This window comes from Teleopsis dalmanni, chromosome 2 (assembly GCF_002237135.1).
Source record: "Teleopsis dalmanni isolate 2A chromosome 2, ASM223713v2, whole genome shotgun sequence".
Taxonomy (NCBI): Eukaryota; Metazoa; Arthropoda; class Insecta; order Diptera; family Diopsidae; genus Teleopsis; species Teleopsis dalmanni.
In genome coordinates this window covers 33,654,885-33,674,631 of record NC_051847.1, presented here as the reverse complement: position 1 = coordinate 33,674,631, position 19,747 = coordinate 33,654,885, and the positions used below count along the sequence as shown (strand labels likewise).

The following is a 19,747-nucleotide window of genomic DNA, read 5'->3' as shown; positions in this document are numbered from 1 at the left end:
TATGAAAATGCAAGTAAAAACACAATCGAACAAATTTTTAAGAGCACTGCGTTATAATACAGAATCCGGGTAGAGCAACACAAACATATATTACACAAATAATTACGTATTAAAATAAATAATAGAAATAATAAGCATTTCTTTTGCTAATGGCATACAAATAAATTTCATATTTATATTTAATTTTGTTGAAAAACTGCATTTTACAATATTTATTAGTATAACTAAGTATATTAACTACTTTTGTAAACATTTCATTTACTATATGAAATTCTTACAATAATTTATACGATTTGTGTATACTATATATTTAAATCAATTAAATAATTTTTAAATTTATTGTTTATATTTAGTTTTGTATATGTGAAAAATAAAAAATTACTTTTTATAAAGCAATAAAAAATTTTTTTTCGTAAAGTAATAAAAAATTTCTTTTCGTAAAGTAATAAAAATTGAATAAATCTAACACCAAATTATACAACGGTAGGAATAAATTAAAATGTAGTATATTATATATTTAAAAGTAAGAGAGATAGTATAATATATAAAACACAAAATATTATGTATGCCAATTAATAAAATTTATAGATTAAAGATGTATTATTTTATGTAAAATTGTCTGTTTCCCAAATGTGATTATAATTGGGCGACTCGCATGTAATAGTAAACCGCTTTAATCAAACGACCTGTGATATATATGTAATGAATATAATTTGAGCACAGATCGATTGATGCTGTTATCGCTTGTAATTATTAATATTTTTAAATAGTATTATATAGTCGTGCTCGGACGTGCTTTATAATACTAATACAAAAAAAAAAACTGCATATACGTTGGTCGACTACTCGAGTACAGTGATTTCTTCTTTAATTAAAAATTCAACAATTTCTTCATCAACTTCTTCAGTTTCCAAATTATCAGTATCAATATCTGTTAAATAATTAAAACATTAGTTTTATCAATATAGTGTATAAAATACTATTTTTAAAAACTTACGATTTCTTAGCTGCAGACGTCTGCTCTTCTGTTCTTTCCATTCTTGAATACGCTTATTGCGATATTCCATAAATTGTTCGCGTAATTGTGCGCGTTTCTCAAGCAATTCTTTAGAGGCGCGTGTTAAACGCATACGATCCTTTTGTTCAAATATTGAATAGTATTTCTTCAAATTCTTCTTTATGTCCTTCTGTTGTTGTTCTGACAACAAAGTTGGTGGTCGTGGACGCCATAAATATTGTACGAAATTTTTCAAAATAGTGCGTCTGATAATACGACCCTGGAAAGTGTACATATTGAAACCAGTATCTTCTTTAACTTTCCAAGATGATACACCGGTGACAACGTAACGTCCGGTAGGGTCCCATTCTACCTCTGAAGCACGGAAGTGATCGGGTGATGCTGTTATTATAAAGTCATTGGTTGTATCAACAAATTCAAACGTGCCAGTGGTCAAGTTAGCCATTACAATGAATTGTCCGCGTGGTGACCAAAAGAGATGAGTGCATGATTTCTTTTCCAACTTTTTAACAAGTGAAGGTTTAACACCCTTATTAACTTCATAGAAACTAACGTTTGAGTTGTTTTGGTCACCGTGAATAATAGCAAATTTGTTACCAACAGGCTCCCAAGCAAATGCTAATATAAGTTCACGTATTTCAACCGAATCTACTGGAATTTCTTTCTCACGCATGTGGAAAATTTCAAAATTGTAAAACATGCCAAGGAATTTAACATCAAGTTCCTTTTTGTCTTTCTTCAATTTAGAATAACGATCAACTTTTACACAAAGATAGTCACCAGATTTTTGCCAATGCAATTTACAATCGGCGACGTGGAAAAGATTTTTATTGCGTATTTCACGTTTCTTTGGGATTTCCAAAAGTGTTACACGTGCAGGTATTTGATTTTGTTCTTCCACCCAATAGGCAATTACGTTATCAGTTGGTGACCAGGAGAATCCACGTATGCCCGAGATTTTGATCGATTTCAAATCAAGCAAGAAGAATGAAGGGGTTTCATATATGTGTATAGAGTTTTCACCCAAACGTGCTACATATTTATCATCATGCGACCAGCGAAACATTGATAAAACTGACATTCCATCAGCAACGAATGAGCGTTTCTCCGTACCAGTACGTATATCCCAAATAATGACTTTTTGGCCAGTTGGTGTTGGGCCATAGGTGACAAGGTAATTTTCGCAGGGTGAAAACTCTACAAACTGTGTACCAGGGTGTGGGAACTTTTGTATTTTTTGGAAGCTACTACCACCCCAAATTGCTACACCAGGCTTATGGAAAGTAACAACATAAGTACCCAATGGTGACCATTTGACAAATGTGTCAGTAAAGCGATCACGCGTTTCGAGCTCAGTAGGTTCAGGTAAAGTGTTTTGCCAAAATGCAACTTGTACACCACTTGGCGAATTTTCAGCAGCCACACAGTATTGATCGTAAGCATCAGCGTCATTAATGAAATTGTAAAGATCATCTTGTGTCTTGAATGGTTGTGGAGTTGGTGGTTCCCACTTCTCAGGTATATTTTCATACCTAAAAATCATAATCTTATTAATATATATATATATATATACGAATTAAGTGATTTTATACATACTTTTGAAAATCAGTGAACAAATTAACAGCAAAAGTATGATTTTTATCTAAGCGATGATTATTTAACTGCCTAACTGCTTCTTCAGCCATACCAGCATTTTTAAATTCCATAAATGCGTAGCCTTTGGTTCTCCCTTCATCATCGGTAGGATAAACAACATTCACAATTTCTCCACAATGCAAAAACAATTTTTGAATAACAGATTTCAATTTATCCAAACGTATTGGTTCTACTTTTGGTATGTTATCAACAACAACAACACTTTCGACGCCATCGGTTTCGCACGGACGCTGCGCTAGCATATCAGCTAGCAATTCTAAAATAAACAAACATAATTTTGTTTTAAAATTGCTTAATTTTTAAGTTTACTTCTATTTTCAATGATTTTATTTTTTAATCAATTAATTTCACTATTTTTTGAGGTTATGTTTTAAATTTGCAATAGCCGCAACTAGCGTGCCCATTTGGCAGGTAGTGCGCTACGCTGGCATTTACCTTCATCGGAAATATCGTCAACAAAACCTTCCGGATCTTCAAAATTTGGCTCTTCATTGTAATCACCATCATCGCCATCTCCTGCGTACTCTTCATTCCTTTTTTTAGCCATATTCAGCAGTATTTAATCTAATTTTTCACGAACACAATCCGCTGCAGTCATCGACACACGCACACAACTTATAAAAAGACTTGCCTCAAATTTTTTTTATTTGACGTTGGCAGAAATGCGATAACAAGGCAGTGAAATGTCAAAAATGAATACCAAAATTTATGTAGTAGAATACCTGTTAGAAGGTCATTTAATGAACAATTTTAATCAAATATATTTTAATAGAAATTAAATAAATAAAGATTAATTAAAAATAACATAATTGAAATCCAAATATAAATGTAAATATCTTTTAAAATAATTTTGAAGTATTCAAATATTTAATATTCAAATAGCTTGCAGTAATCTAGTACAATTTCTGCAATTGAGAACAGAGTTGCCAAAGTCGTTCCTATGAATAAATACATCATATACAAATAAATTATTTTCAGTTAATGTTAAAATTTATTTACACAATTATAATAATAAATTAATTCATTATTAAAACATATTTAAAATAGCAAATAGTAAACTTAATTTAACTTATTATATATTAAGGAAATATTTCATAGTTAATTAAAAATTGGATTGTCTTTGTTCGATTTGAAGTATAACAATTATAATAGTTTCATGCATCTATAAAAATGTTTTACTTTAAAAACTATTTTCAACAAAAGCTTTAAAGTAAAAAGTTTTTTGTTTATTTATTTATAAAAATCTTGCTTCTAATCATGTCATAACTGTTTTAAAATGAAATATTGTCTAATTTACAAAAAAAAAAAAACTGTTGATGCTATTATTATATTACAACTAAGTTCATAACTACTTACATGAATGTAATTAATTCATCTGTCACTTTCACTACATGTCTATTACTATAATACTTTAAAACAATATTATTTGTTAAATGATTCTTATTTCTTTTACTAACAATTGTTACCTTGCTGATTTTTTTTATTTCAAATTCAGCTGAATTTAGCAAATACAATAGTTTGCAATAAAACTCATACTTTGCAAAAAAACTGAAATAAATTTTTTTTACTTTTAAAACCATTTATATTAAAACATAATTATAAACATAATTTTTTTATTAGAAATTTTCAAAAAAAATTGTAAAATTATTTAATTTATGTGTATTTGATGTTACGTTAATTGCAATTTGTCAAAATGACTAGCTTCGGACCACAGTGTGGTACACTGCACGGCTAGTTTTGAATATTTTTTAATATTCAAAGAATATTTTATAATTTTTAGGTAAAAAGAAAGTGAGAGTAATCATTTAAATAAATATTAAACATTTTTCATTTACTTAAACTTATTTTATTTTACTATTTACTATAGAAATTTCACCGTAAAATTTCACATTTGAAATTGCCTGGTACTTAATGGGTTAAACACTTATTATGTGATTATGTTGAAGCTGTTTTGAGCTAGTGCACTTAAGCACTTATACTCTTTTTTAACTCGAGGTATTTTTAAAACTTCTCTTTACATCTTGACTAAATTATTGCTTATCACTTCATCAGACTAAGCAATAATTGACCTCAGGTCTGTATACCTCCCCGAAGAGCCTGTAACCATTTTGAGATTTGATAACGCGGTGTTGGTAAGTCTGTCAGTTTTGCAAATAATTTCAGGGTTCTATCCTTTATGTTAAACACCTATTTCGGTTAATTGCAATACTTTCATTTAATCTTATAAATTAATGTATTAGTCTGTTAGCTTAAATGGGCTATTATAAATTGTTTTAATGCATTTTTAATCGATTTTAGCTCAACTAAACATTTTTAAAAGAATTTTGTTTAAAAACATTTCTAGCTTACTAAAAGGAGTTTAACACCAATTTTAGTATAAAAGACCAATTTTAAACATTAGTTTTAAGCTTTGAAGGTCAGCTATCAGCTGATAGCAGATTTTAAAGTGCTCTAAATTTTTGTTTTTTAGCTCACTTAAAAGTGATTTTGAAAACTGTTTGAAAATAGAAATGTTTATATATATTTATATTTTTACTTTTATATATATATTTCTATTTTTAATTTTTTATTGTTTATTAGAAATATGTATAAAATTTATAATAAAATATATATAATAATAATAAAATATAAATTCTTTTTAAATAAAAATAATAAATTATAGTCTTTTTATTTCTATTTAAATGACCAATAATAATAAATCGGCTAATAAATTATTATATATTGTATATATTACAACTTTATATTTTATAATAATAGCTAACAGTTTATGTATAAAAATATCAAAAAACAACAGAATTTGTTGATGGTGTTCATTACACAATACACAAAATCTTGGTTCAATTGCACACTGTGGGCAACAGTGTTCATTTCTGCACACAGGGTTTGAAAATTGTCCAATTTGTGTGCCATGAACCACATACATAAACTTGGAGTTCGCTCATCTACACAAAATAAGATTTGTATTCTAGCGTGTAAGATGTGTACATATAAATAATTTTTATTGTTATGTTGATTCTCAAATTTATTTGAAGAAAATCTCTAAATGTGTGCAAAAAATTATTAAAAAAAAAAAATTAGTAATTATGTCGGCATATCAGTTAAACTTGTATATTTAAGTTTTTAGTTGTAAAGTGGAAATCAACAAATTTTTCTTTATGTGTGCACATATAGATATTTGAAGGTGTAAATGAATGTGTGTATGTAATGCAAAATAATGTAAAAAGAAAATCGAAAAAAAGAAGAGAAAATTGTAATTATATTCATATATGAAATTGAAATGTAATTCAAAAATTGAGTACATATTAAAAAAATTGCAATTCTGCGTACATTAATTGTATTTTAATAAAAAGTTAATGGAGTTTAGTCTGTGACTCTACGTCGGATATAATAAGAAAAAAATTCTGGCCTCGGTTGCAAATACACACACATACACTCGTGCACAGTAAAAGCCAAAAAGGACCCCGAATTCCACCACATCACGTATTCTGCTTAACCTGCTACCCTGCTTACTAGTGTCGGTCGGAAGTTCGTGAACATCTGAATGTCTTTATGCTTTAATCATGTTGAAATTGACCACCGACACTATACGCTACTATATTAGAATCTTTCTGATTACGAATCATGACAGAAGGACATGAAAGGTAACTTTTTCGATTCCTTAACATTAACATTCAAAATTAGAATTTAAGTTGTAAAATTTTCCATTAAAATCAAATAAAAAAAAATTAACTTCGGGTGGAGCCGAAATGTTTTTGCAACATTTCGGAGTGGATGAATGTATTGTATACAAAATATATAAAACGGTTTAGTTTTAATTTTTTAAACTTATTTATTTATATATGATTTTTCTTAACATTATTTAAAGTTTTTTTTTTTTTTGGTAAAATAACTTCTTAATAAAGCAACTACAGTTAACAATTTTCTCATTGTACAATTTTTTTAGTATCTAATTTTTTGTTGTTGCAGTAGCAGCAGCAGCAGCCTTTCCTGCTCGTTCAAAGAGAGCATATTTTGTGTCGGAACAGACACGAAAAGGACCTCAAAAATGTTCAATCAATTTATAAACTTCTAAAGTATATTGCATCCCTTCAAAAATTATAAATTCCATTTATTTTAAAAACATTTATTCTAATTCTATTATTTTTTGTATATAAAAATATTTTTAGAAAAAAATACGAATTCTCAATTATATCCTCAAAATCTATTAATGCAAAAACTGGTCTCATATGATTATAATAAAATTGATAAAAATTAATTATTTCGTTCTCGCATATTTAAAACAAGTAAAATTAGTGAGAAATTAAAATTAAAGTTTTTATTAAAAAAAAAAAAAGGGGTATATAATTAATATTTTTTATATAAAGATTTTAATTAGTGTGTAGAATGTAAACTTCATACAATATAATTCTAATCAGGAAAGATATATATAATCCAAACATCATTTCTAATAAAATTATAAAGTTTTTTCTATATAAAAACAGCAAACTATATATTTTATACAAAGATATTTATTAGTTACTGTGTCAGGAAAGATATATATAATCCAAACATCATTTCTAATAAAATAACAAAGTTTTTTCTATATAAAAACAGCAAACTATATATTTTGTACAAAGATATTTATTAGTTACTGTGTCAGGAAAGATATATATAATCCAAACATCATTTCTAATAAAATTACAAAGTTTTTTCTATATAAAAACAGCAAACTATATATTTTATACAAAGATATTTATTAGTTACTGTGTCGAATTCAGATTTAATACATTAATTCTATTCAAGAAATATATATACCATCCAAACATCGGTTCTAAAAAACGTTGTATATAGAAAGATATATATAATCCAAACATTGGTTCTAAAAAATATTTTATTCTGGTATATAACACATTTGAAAAATAATTAGAATTGTAAAAGAGCGTATATTTATATCTATGCTAAGCAAAGGCAGTCGAAGGTCTTATTCTTATAAAGATCCCGCCCCACAGAAGTGGTTAGTATTCAACACATCTGTGAAAAATAATCACAATTATAAAAGAGCGTATATTTATATTTTCGCTAAGCAAAGGTATTAGAAGGTCTTATTCTTTTAAAGATCCCGCACCACAGAAGTAGTTAGTATTCAACACATCTGAAAAATAATCACAATTATGAAAGATCTAATATTGATATCTTTGCTACGCAAAGGCAGTAGAAGGTCTTATTTTTATAAAGAACCCGCCCACAGAAGTGGTTAGTATTCAACACATCTGAGAAAAATAATCACAATTATAAAAGAGCGTATATTTATATCTTCGCTAAGCAAAGGCATTAGAAGGTCTTATTCTTATAAAGAAGCCGCTTCACAGAAGTGGTTAGGTTTCTCCGCCTTGATTCTCGTTGATTTGAATTTAAATCCAACCCATTCCCTAATCCATTTTCACTCTTAAATAATCATCTTGCCTTTCACACCACTTATAACTATCGAAATTCTAATTCATGTATTCGTCTTGTGTTTCCTTTTATATTACCAGCTTTATAGATTCGGACTATAACAACATTTTTATATAGAATTAAAGAATTGGCGTTTCTGAGCAGAAAAATGATTAACCTACACTTTTCTTAGCGATACCATTTAAATCAAATAGGACCATCTAATTTGACCAAATGTGCCTATCTAAAACAGAATGATATTTATAGTCACAATTTATATGATTCTATTCTATACCGATCTATTATTTAGTTATATTTATCTTCAAAAAATATATAAATAAAATTTGGTGCACACTGAAAACTTGAAGACTGCAGGTTTTAAGATCAGATGCGGAACTACTTGACTTCTTGTTATGGACGAAAGTCTGCAATAAAAATAATTTTCTATAAGCCTAAGAAATGTTTTCTTCATGAATGAAAGCATATTCCGGAGTTTCAAGGAGTTTCAAATTCGTGAAGTGTAAAGTCGTTTATCCACGTATTCAGAGCTATAGTTCGCGTTAAAGGTGGCTCTATGAAGAATTCAAAAAGGAATTCAATTCGGAAAAAAAATTATTTCTAATTTAGTTTTATATAACTTCATAAAGATTATATGCATTTGTATATGACGAACATTGATATCTTTACGATTTTAACCTTAGCAAAGAATAGTTCCAGAACTTTTACGTTCCACTGATTGTATTCAGCTGCAACAAAGTTTCTATTAAAGTTATGACATACCTATTGTTTTTTGGTTGGGTATAATGTTATTAACATATAATAACGGACTCTATTGTTAATTAATTAAAAGTCAAGGCTTAGTTTTTCAATGTTCATGAAATTGTTCCTGGAATGCTTTTTATATGTTATAGGTCTATTATGTTTTTGCAATAATTTGATATGGTTTAACTATAAAACATTTCGTTTTTTTAATCGCGATGTAATCCATGTGGAGACTTTAATAAGTCGTTCTAATTAAATTTGTTTAGTATATTTTTTTAGGTTCACACAAGCCTTTAACAATATATATAATATTTCTTTATGTCTTTAGTCTTATTTTTTAATAAGATTTGTTTAAAAATAATTGTGGTTGATAAAATTAAGAAACTATACTACGAGGTTTTCTGAAAGACAATTGGAACTATCAAACTTATGAAATATATTAATATATATATCATAGTAACTGACTTGATAAGAATCTGTTATTTGGAAGTAGGACTATCCATTTTGTGGTTCGAAAGTAAACATACATAAAACGCATTTTTGTTTAAAATTTCTACCAATTTTTTTTTTTGGAATATATTGTTTGGATCTAGCTGTTAGGTGTGATGTACAACTTCATTCAAAGCACTGCTCTCAAAGAAGATATTACAATACTGAATTCATAATTGTCAGTAGCTTGTCGGCCCATATTTGTCATAGTTCGATCATTACTTAATGGATATTTATTTTCTGAACATCTAGAGTTTGAAAAGATTGTCCGCCTAAACAGAATCATTTTGGTAGCTAATTCATTTCATCATAAGATGAAATTACACGCTTAAAAGGTTCTCGTATCAAAAACTCATTAAGCCTTTATGGATTTTGGATTTTGGCTTGTGGCATCATGAAACCACATATCTTCCTTTAATTTCTCATCAATATAATTGATGGTCATGTGCTTGTTGCGATCAGAATTAAGGTCTAGGATTACACTTTCGGTATTTTTTAAAAATGAACAGGTTTATTCTACTTCCACACATATAGTAGTGCTTCAGCATAGAATAGAATTTTACGACTGAAATGGTTCTTCGACATCTATTTGTGAGTTTTCACTGTGCCTTAAGCGAAAATTTGATTCGTTGACACATGAAATTTGTTATATGTCGCTGAAAAAATGTTGCCAAATCAGATCCATGGAATGGATAAAACTATATAAGTTTTTCAAATCTTTGCAGGCCGAAAATTATAAAGCATAGGTTTAGTTATTAGAAGCAATATTATATATTGTGGTAAAAATACTTGATTGATTTTTCTGGTAATATTTTCTCGTTTTAAAAACTGAAGGAAAAAATTGTTAGCACTACTAACGGCAGGAGCTGTCTGTATGCTCCAATGTTTTAATAATCATATATTCATATCTATGAATAAAAAATATATGTTATCTTTAATATACAACCCTGTTAATCCCTATAATAAAACCAGTTAGAATATTCTTTTTTTAGGAAAGGTCATATAAATCAGATTGCGTTTTATAACATATGGAATACATAAATTGAAATAGATACAATTTATAAGATTCATCAGGGTCCGATAAACATCTACCTGGTTGTCAGCACTACGGCACAAACTCATAGTTCTTATTTTTTATAAAACACAAGGAAATTTTTTTAATCCTACAGACTATTTTATCAATAAATTTCAGTACATTTTATACGCCTTCTTATGTTTAGTGTTTTTTTCTTAACAATGAGCATAAAAAATGAATGACCGACATATACTTTTGCCGAAGTGGTTTCTGCAATTATCTTTAGATGAGAGATGGGACTTATAGAGTGCAAGTAATGCACACAACACTATACATTTTGAGGATATGAATGCTCAAATATCACGGGTAGGTTTTTAGTTTATATATATCTTAGGTTACTTTCAATCAAAGACTTGCAATTTTTGAAGTGCACAATATCTTATGACGATATTGCTTCAAATTTTAAATATAGCACGTAAGGTAGCTTACGGGTATTTCTTCCTACACGGTTCATATCTATTTTTATATAACAAAGCTGCTGCTCTTTTACCAAAGCGAAAAGCAATCAAAACTGAAAATGGTGCATATTTTATTTCATTTTTGCAACGATAATAACTGAAATCCTATAAACAGATTTACAAAAAATTTTTAAAAATAAAATAAAATAAAAGTTGATGGTTCATTTGAATTCTTGAAGTTGTATACAGAAATTTATACAGAAATAGCATTTCAAATTGTTGATGTCAAATTTTAGTTTTTATTTTTAGTTATAAAAATAAAGTAATACCCCTATAAAAAAATGAACGGTTTAAAAATCTGACTTAATATACTCTTTGGCAAGAGTTTTTAAGGAGGCCAAGGTTCACACTGGACTGTACAAACAAGAAGAAAACAGTTTTCAAAAATTACTTGATAATTTATAAATAAATAATAAATTTAAATAATTTATAAATTTATATAATTTATAAAGAAATACATAACACTTGCACTACAAAATTGTATATTTGTTATAGCATTTTCGATTGGTGAATCTGGATTCAATCTAGACTTACTTTCGATCTAATAAACCCTGTTACACAAACGAACATTTTTGGAGTAATCTAACATTTTTATGGTTTTGTTAGTGAGCATTTATATTTTTTATAAATACATATGTCGAATTAAATCACATTTTACCTGTCACTTCATATAAAACTACTGTTGATTTCAGTGTAATTCTGCTACTCTGACAAAATATTTAGAGTGTTTGAAATTAATCACAAGAGTTAAACATTTCGCTCGAGATTTACCAATCGAAAATGAAAATTACACTAAAAGGGAATCTCGATTGAAAAAGTTACCCTAAGTTGCAGTATATCTTACTACTGCTGTCAAGGTATATATCCAATCAATAATTAAGTTATAAAATTTTAAAATTTTCATTGTAATCTATTTACCTTATTTAGTGAAATAATATTGAGAATGAAATCTTCTGCACTTATTTATTTTTAAGCACATGTAATCATAGAGACAGTCCTCAACTTAACTTCAATGTATAAGTTGCAACTGTAAAAAGTAACAACTACTCAGTAGTAAAGTAGTGGTAAAAACCACTTTATTACAGATCACGAAAACTGTACTAAAAAAACAAAAAAAAAATCATTAATAATTTTTGTAATAAGCATATCTTTAGTTAGAAAGATACACCTAATTGGCGGAGGTACTGTGATACTAGAACGGACCATTATTTGGCTCAAGTGGGCTTTGGGCACAAGGCTGCCACTCCAGCTAACCTAATGTAACCAGCAGAGGCCACGTATAGACCTGATATCATTAAGAGTCATTAAAGTTGGTTAGTTCAGATACATATTACTTTAAGATATTTCTGTATTTGTGTTGCAACCAGACAGTATCACGTTAACTACTCAGCTGAAGTTCTTTTAAACAAAAATGATTTAGTTAGAAGATAGATAGAATAGGAGTTCGATAAGTTGCCATTCCAGAAGTATCCTACGTTTTGTAACTTGCGTTATATAGGAAGTCATTTTTTCATTTAATTTGAACGGTGTTATTATTTGATCTAATAGTTTTGCCATTGATGAGAGATCGGAAGAGGCGAAAGACTGTACTGTCAGCCAGAAAGCTCAAAGCTATTATTTCTTAGAAATGCAAGTACTGTTACAAATTGCTATCTCAAAAATATTCGTTCATTGAAATGCTCGTAAATATTCGTATGAGATAAAGTCGATCTCTCAGACCAAGCTAAAAACCTAAAAGAAGTTTCAATAATGTTTTAAACTCAAATAATGACCCGTTCTAGTACTATAGGATTAATGTTTGCACATGCGCAGACTAGAGTTAAGCAATTGTGCATTAGATATAGATGAACCAACCTGACAAAAAATTTTGCTAAGTCCCTAAATTTTATAGGTTAGATCAGTAAGAAGAGGGGTCTGAAGATTTTAGATCTTCTTGTAAAAAATTGAACACAGAAATATACGGTGAAGCACAGTTTCCTTCTCATCCGCAGAGTCACAATCTCGACAAAATTCATGTCTTTTATCACACAGTGACTCGTCTGCATTGATACCATTGATACTGATGTTAACGTGTTGAGGAAGTTACGCTCTAGTTGAAGTAGTTGAAAGATGCATTTTTTGTCTAGTTCGGATTAGGTTAATCTAAAAATCTAACATCAGAATTTGTCTGCACAATTTTGCTTGGTATTGTTCAGGTTATTTTGTTTGATTATCAGTTTAACTACTGCAAGTGGGACGCCAATATTTAAGAAGTAAATATCAGGAAGCAGTGTGCCTGCCTTGGCAAGATCGTTCGCTCTATAGTTGTACGAGTAACCTATGTGAGTTGGACATTTGAATTTATATTTAAAAAAATTTCAAAAGAAAAATTTAAAAATATTTATTTTTATTAATATAAATAATACAATAAAAAATAAAAACAATATTTTAAATAAGGTTTATCAATATATACAAATAATAGTATAGTATATTGAAATAACTATTATTTCATCAGCTTTTTATTTCTTATTATTATTCTATTATATTATATTATTCTTATTATTTTGTATATATTATATGTTAGTACATATATACACACAATATTGATGGTGCTCATTGTATCTTATAAGGTGTTTGACGTTTTTTGCCTTATTTTCAAAATGATAATGAGGAAGTTAAATACTTATGGGTAAAATTTTAATTATTAATTTATTAATAAATTAAAAATATGCAATAACTTTTACTGATATAATTTATACATATTATACATTGTATGTATATATATATATATATGTACATACAATGTTACTTGTCTTTTTAATACACATGCATTTATAAAACGATTTTGTTTATTGCTCCACAATCACTTAGCGATAGATAGAATGGAAAATGTAAGGGAAAATGAGTCAGTGTGTCATTGAATTTCAATAATTCAATATATAAAATCGGACTCTCCATTTCCGTTCATTAATAAACAAAAATAAATTAAAATTCAAAACATTCACGAGTTCAACTGAATTGTGAATTGTGAATGAAGAAGAAATTGCGCATACATAAATATCGTTTTCGATTCCATGCTCCATTAAGGGTACACTCCATTCACCATATATACAATATATTCGTATTAACCGTAATCTTCATTGAAATAATATAAAATATAAAACATGAAGAGCAAATAATCTGCCGAGTCTTTCATGTTATACATACATACATGCGCATACATGTATATCTATTATTTTTTTTTTTTCGTGTTTTTTTTTTTTTCATTTATAGTACCAAACACATTTATTCATTTATAGTTTTAATAGCAAAAGTTAAGAATGAATGTGCAGCAAAAAATATTATAAATAGTTTGATATGTGCTGTGAGTATGTGATCGCATAAACATTTATATTCCACATTCAACTTTCAACATTCAAGAAGACAATACTATCGATAGAATTGTATAAAGAATAGAGCCCGTCGTACGTACGTACGTACGTACGTACGTTCATTCGTAGATATGTAAAAAAGTACAAAGACCACAGACTTTTTGTATTTTTTAGCCAAGTAGTGTCAGTGAACACACCCACATAATAATAATATATATATATATTTATACTTTTTTTTTGTTTTGTTTTTATTTTATTTTGTATTGTAAATGTCCAACGTCGAAAGTGACATCATTTTAATGTCGATATTCCTTCACTATAATACAAATATTTCTATAGTTTTATTCTGTTTAGCATAAGATACAAAAAATAGAAAAAACAAATGAATAAATATTACTAAAACTATGCTTATTCATAAAAGAAAAACTGCCCTGCCCGCCCTCTGCACCATTTAGCACCACGACTATTTGCAAATAGTGTAGAAGAAAGCAGCACCCACAGTTCCTTGACGTCTCCGTTCAGTTCAGTTTGTGGTGGCATATTCATGCGGTCAATCATTCATTCATTAAACACTTTTAATTAATTTCATTGAAAGTCCTCAATGTTCGTCTATTGTCAGGGGAAATTGTCAAAGTAGTATGAAAATAATTTCTTCTCTTCAATTAATTTGTTTTAAATTTTTATACTTATTAAAAGTTTACTTATTTAAACTTTAAATTATTTTCATATAAATTTTTATACAGCACTTATACCACACTATACCACAGTATTAATATTTTAAATAATTTTAAAATATTTTGAATATAAATATATATTTATTATTTGCATTTAATTTATTTATTAAAATTAAACTTATATACTTTCAAAATATTTTTAAATATATGTTTTTATTCTATAACAAAATTTTTTTATTTCTAATCCTTTATTTTAAATTATTTCACAAGCTTTTTAAAAATATATAATTTTTTATTTATATAAAGAGGTTTTCGAACAGAAATGAAACAACAACAAAAATTTATTTTTTATTTATTTTATAATGTATACAACATTATATTACATTATTTCACAAATTTTTGTTTTATATTAAAATTATTTTAATATAAATATATGTTTATATCTATATCTATATCTTCAACTACATCTACATCTTCATCTATATCTTTGTTTATATCTTCATCTATATCTTTATTTATATCTTCACCTTCATCTTCATCTATATCTATATCTATATCTTCATCTATATCTATATCCATATCTATATCTATATTTATAAATATATTTATATCTATATCTATATCTATATCTATATCTATATCTATATCTATATCTATATCTATATCTATATCTATATCTATATCTATATCTATATCTATATCTATATCTATATCTATATCTATAAACATATGTATGTTTATTTATATCTTCATCTATACCTTCATCTATACCTTCATCTATATCTATATCCATATCTATATCTATATTTATATCTATATTTATATCTATATCTACACCTATATCTATAGATATATATATATCTATATCTATATCTATATCTATATCTATATCTATATCTATATCTATATCTATATCTATATCTATATCTTTATCTATATCTATATCTATATCTATATCTATATCTATATCTATATCTATATCTCTATCTATATCTATATCTATATCTATATCTATATCTATATCTATATCTATATCTATATCTATATCTATATCTATATCTATATCTATATCTATATTTATATCTATATCTATATCTATATCTATATCTATATCTATATCTATATCTATATCTATATCTATATCTATATCTATATCTATATCTATATCTATATCTATATCAATATCAATATCTATATCTATATATATATATATATATATCTATATATCTATATCTATATATATATCTATATCTATATCTATATCTACATCTATATCTAATCTATATCTGTCTATATCTGTCTATATCTTCATCTATATCTATATCGTCTTATATATATAAGACGTAACTTTTATAATTTTATTCACTATTCTATTTAACAGTTCATCATTATATTTAGTTTTCTATTTAAAATTATTATTAATGAATATACGTCTAACCAAGAGATAAAGATAAAATTTTATATTCGGTCTATCTTAAAAATATGAAATGTTGCTTATCTACTATGCTATTACTTGGTAGTCTCTATGTATTATTAGTTCTTACTTTCTTAAATATCTATCTGCCATGACCGTCGAGAATAGATGTATCTCTTATATACATTATTTATGGTCACCGTCCTAAGTTTAAACTTATCTGTGCCATCATAATGAGCATATTCCTAAGTTAAATGAGCCCGTCTTTCTGTAATATGGGAAGTATTGATGAAAAAGAGTTGATAAGTACCCACCATACATGGGTACTTAATATTTTTTTTAAAACTATCAAACTATCATATTATAAAGGGTCTGCTGTTATGTTCCGGATAGTCTTGATGTCCGGATTATGATATACTTTGCAATTTTTTCAATTATTAAGACTTATTTTAAATATTTATTTCAATATATAGAGTTTGTAATTCTATATATAGTATCCCCAACATACATTTTTTATTGTCTGGGTGCTTTTTAATTTATCTGTGGGGTCATAATGAGCACATTCCTAAGAAGCTTAATGAGTTCGCCTTTCTGTAAGATGGGAAGCCACCGGTTCCAACCACTTTTTTTTAACTCTATCATGACTTATAAAGGGGTATAATTTTATCTTATGAATGAATGATTCTCACTCTAACTCTTAACTCTAGTTATTAATTTATTTAAAATCCTTGTCTATATATAGTCAAATTTGTAAAATATTTTTTTATCATTTATAGCATAAGTGGATCTGGGTGTAAATTTTCAATAATTTGCTTTGAAATGCAAGTTTCCAGTTTGTGTATTGTTTTCGGTTAAAAATTAATGCAACACTATAACTAAGAGGTTAGGAAAAATCAATTGCGAACGCATAAAATGTATCTTGAAATCAAAATTTGTATTCCTGTTGCCAATTGCATTTGTACTACCCCACGACGAATGCCTTGAAATTCGTTTATATTTTCTGATCTCTGTAATGAATGAATTTGCTGAGCTTCACGAGGCATTTATTCGATTCGTATTACCAAAATTGTTTATATATACATATATTGGGTGGGTGGTGATTATAGTTGTTTTTGTTGTGATTGTACATGTATCTTTACATATATATTTCTATGCTGTTGTTGAAAGCATAGAATACACAACATTTGTGGTTCATTCATGATTGTTGTACAAGGTTGGGAATTATGTACATGTCGAAAGCTTTTGCATTCGGTCTTTTTACGAGTCTCGCACCCAATGTCGTCGCACATTCGCTCTCTAGCGCTCTCCTATTGTGTTGTAGTATTTTTTTTTTCTGCATAAGTTCTCTACAAAATGCCCAATTTCTGTCAAATTTGTATTTTAATGTTACCATATAAAAATATGCTCAAATATAATATACATTTGAATGCCACTATTCATGCAAATAATAAAGACGCTTTCGTTTTTAAGGACTTTTACCTCCTGACGTCTTCACGAAACACGCAGACGTTACAGAGATGTTACAGGAGGCTCTTTGCACTGAAATTCTTTACTTCAGGTTATGAAGGACCTGAGTTGCATGCAGAAGATTTTAGTGGTTATTTTTATGAAATCTTTTTTTTTTTCTTGAGTTCATAAACACAACTTGTTGTTATTATTTTTCTATGAATAAGAAAGTATATATTTCTTGGATAGACACAAGAATATATAATTTGATTTTATGTACAATATATATATATATATATATTTTTCCATTCTTTTATTTTTATTTATTTATTATTTTATTTTTTTATTATATTTGAAAGCTATTCAAAAGTATTTTAATACTTAATAATAATAGTAGATTTTTTTTTAATTTTTGTTTATTTATTTATTTCTTTATGTGTAGTTTACTATACATTTTTTAAATCTTTAATTTCTTAAATGTACAAATCATCAAGTAAACCTATTCAAAGTTAACTTTTGCAACTTAATTAAATTATTCAAACATTCAACATACATTCACTTGAGTACCATAAAAACTCCTTCACAAATTTTTGCACCCAAAATGCTCCTTTCCCCAATTCTCTCCAAAAGCTTTTTTCGATAAATTTATAGATTTTGCATTGAGGCAGGTTTTCGTTTATAAAATTTGTTAAAATATTTCTCTTTGGCTGTGGTAGTTTTTTCTCTAATATAAATTCTCAGGGATTTCTGTTTGTCCCGTTTTGAGAATGGAATGAAGTGTAGGACTACACCCTTACGAATTCTTGTTTATTCATTAAGGGATTCAATTTTGTTTGTGTTGCTTTTTTTATTATTGTTGTTATGTGGTGTACTACATGATTTTTTTTAAATATAAAACATAGACATTTATATATATTTATATATATATAAATGTATATTCAATGCATATAGACATTTTTTTTTTGGAATTGGTTTTATATGAAATTTTCTTAATAGTTGAAAATAATGTTGCATGAGTACAGAGTAAGTCTACCGAATATATTCAGTATTATAATATACAATATAAACAATTCATCAAAAGTTAAACGCATTATTTTGTAATTTACATTAATAACAAATATATAAAATGATTAAATCCCAAAGAAATACTACGGGAACATTAGGCTTTATAGTTGTTAATAGTTTAAAAATGTGTGGCTTATATTTTTCTTTAAAGGTAATCCAATATTTTATAAGACTATTTTAAGCGGTACTATGAACCGTTTCTGACTCTTATTGTTGTCTACGTATTGGTTCCCTTGCGGTTAAAGGGTTATAAGGGGTCCCTAGATGATGCATGCCTGTCGTAAGATGGAAATCCCGACGCCATTCCGACACTGTTTGAAATGTGAATAGTGAGTTTTCCCACTTGCGTTACCCGGCCGAAGATGTGAATCTGGTACCACGGTGGTCGGGTGCTCGCAGCTTCGGCTATTCTGACCAACTGAGTTTGGCAGTGTCTTGGTGTCTGTGGTTAATACCCAAACTTACGCGGGAAGAATAATTGTATTTTACTTTAATTTGGTGTAGAGTTGCGTATTCACACTGGGTGCTGTGATCCAAAGATCAGCAGAAGTAGGATCAGCTTTGCTCCTTATTAAGAGAAAAGTTATGTCAAATACAAAACTTCTATTGGTGCCAGAAAACTTCTATTCATTGATATTTCCAAAGGGGCGTTTATCGGTGCAATATTTTGATATGTCGTTTGTGATATTAAGTCTTCAGAGGGAGGTACCCACGCTAAACAACACTGGATTCTGTCTACGTCCCGGAATAACTTGTGTGTGTAGAGGGCCATGTGCCATTTATTCTCTCAACAACAAACATTCACTGTGATTAAAATAAACTAACTATCGATATATATAGCTTGCAGATTTTGAACCAAATGCAAAGGTCATATATACTAGTTTTTAAATTAAACCTATAGTTTGAAATATCGAATATCGAAATCACT

The 19,747-nt window shown here is 27.6% G+C and overlaps 2 protein-coding genes across 2 annotated transcripts in view; one reads left to right on the top strand and one right to left on the bottom strand.

Annotated features, from left to right (window-relative positions):
* Positions 1 to 554: 554 nt before the first annotated feature.
* On the bottom strand, positions 555 to 3,420 carry LOC119678641 (eukaryotic translation initiation factor 3 subunit B). Its single transcript, XM_038090591.1, has 4 exons — positions 3,110 to 3,420; positions 2,615 to 2,930; positions 998 to 2,550; positions 555 to 931 (listed from the first exon to the last, which is right to left on the bottom strand). The coding sequence occupies exons 1-4, from the start codon at positions 3,219 to 3,221 to the stop codon at positions 843 to 845; spliced, it is 2,070 nt and encodes a 689-aa protein (XP_037946519.1). The 5' UTR covers positions 3,222 to 3,420; the 3' UTR covers positions 555 to 842.
* A 2,206-nt stretch (positions 3,421 to 5,626) lies between these two features.
* The window catches only part of LOC119680663 (sprouty-related, EVH1 domain-containing protein 2), a 30,135-nt gene continuing 16,014 nt past the window's right edge, over positions 5,627 to 19,747 (top strand). The window contains exon 1 of the mRNA XM_038093591.1: positions 5,627 to 6,315. Within this exon, the coding sequence (XP_037949519.1) occupies positions 6,296 to 6,315 (20 nt within the window). The 5' untranslated portion in view covers positions 5,627 to 6,295. The remainder of the gene's footprint in view (positions 6,316 to 19,747) is intronic.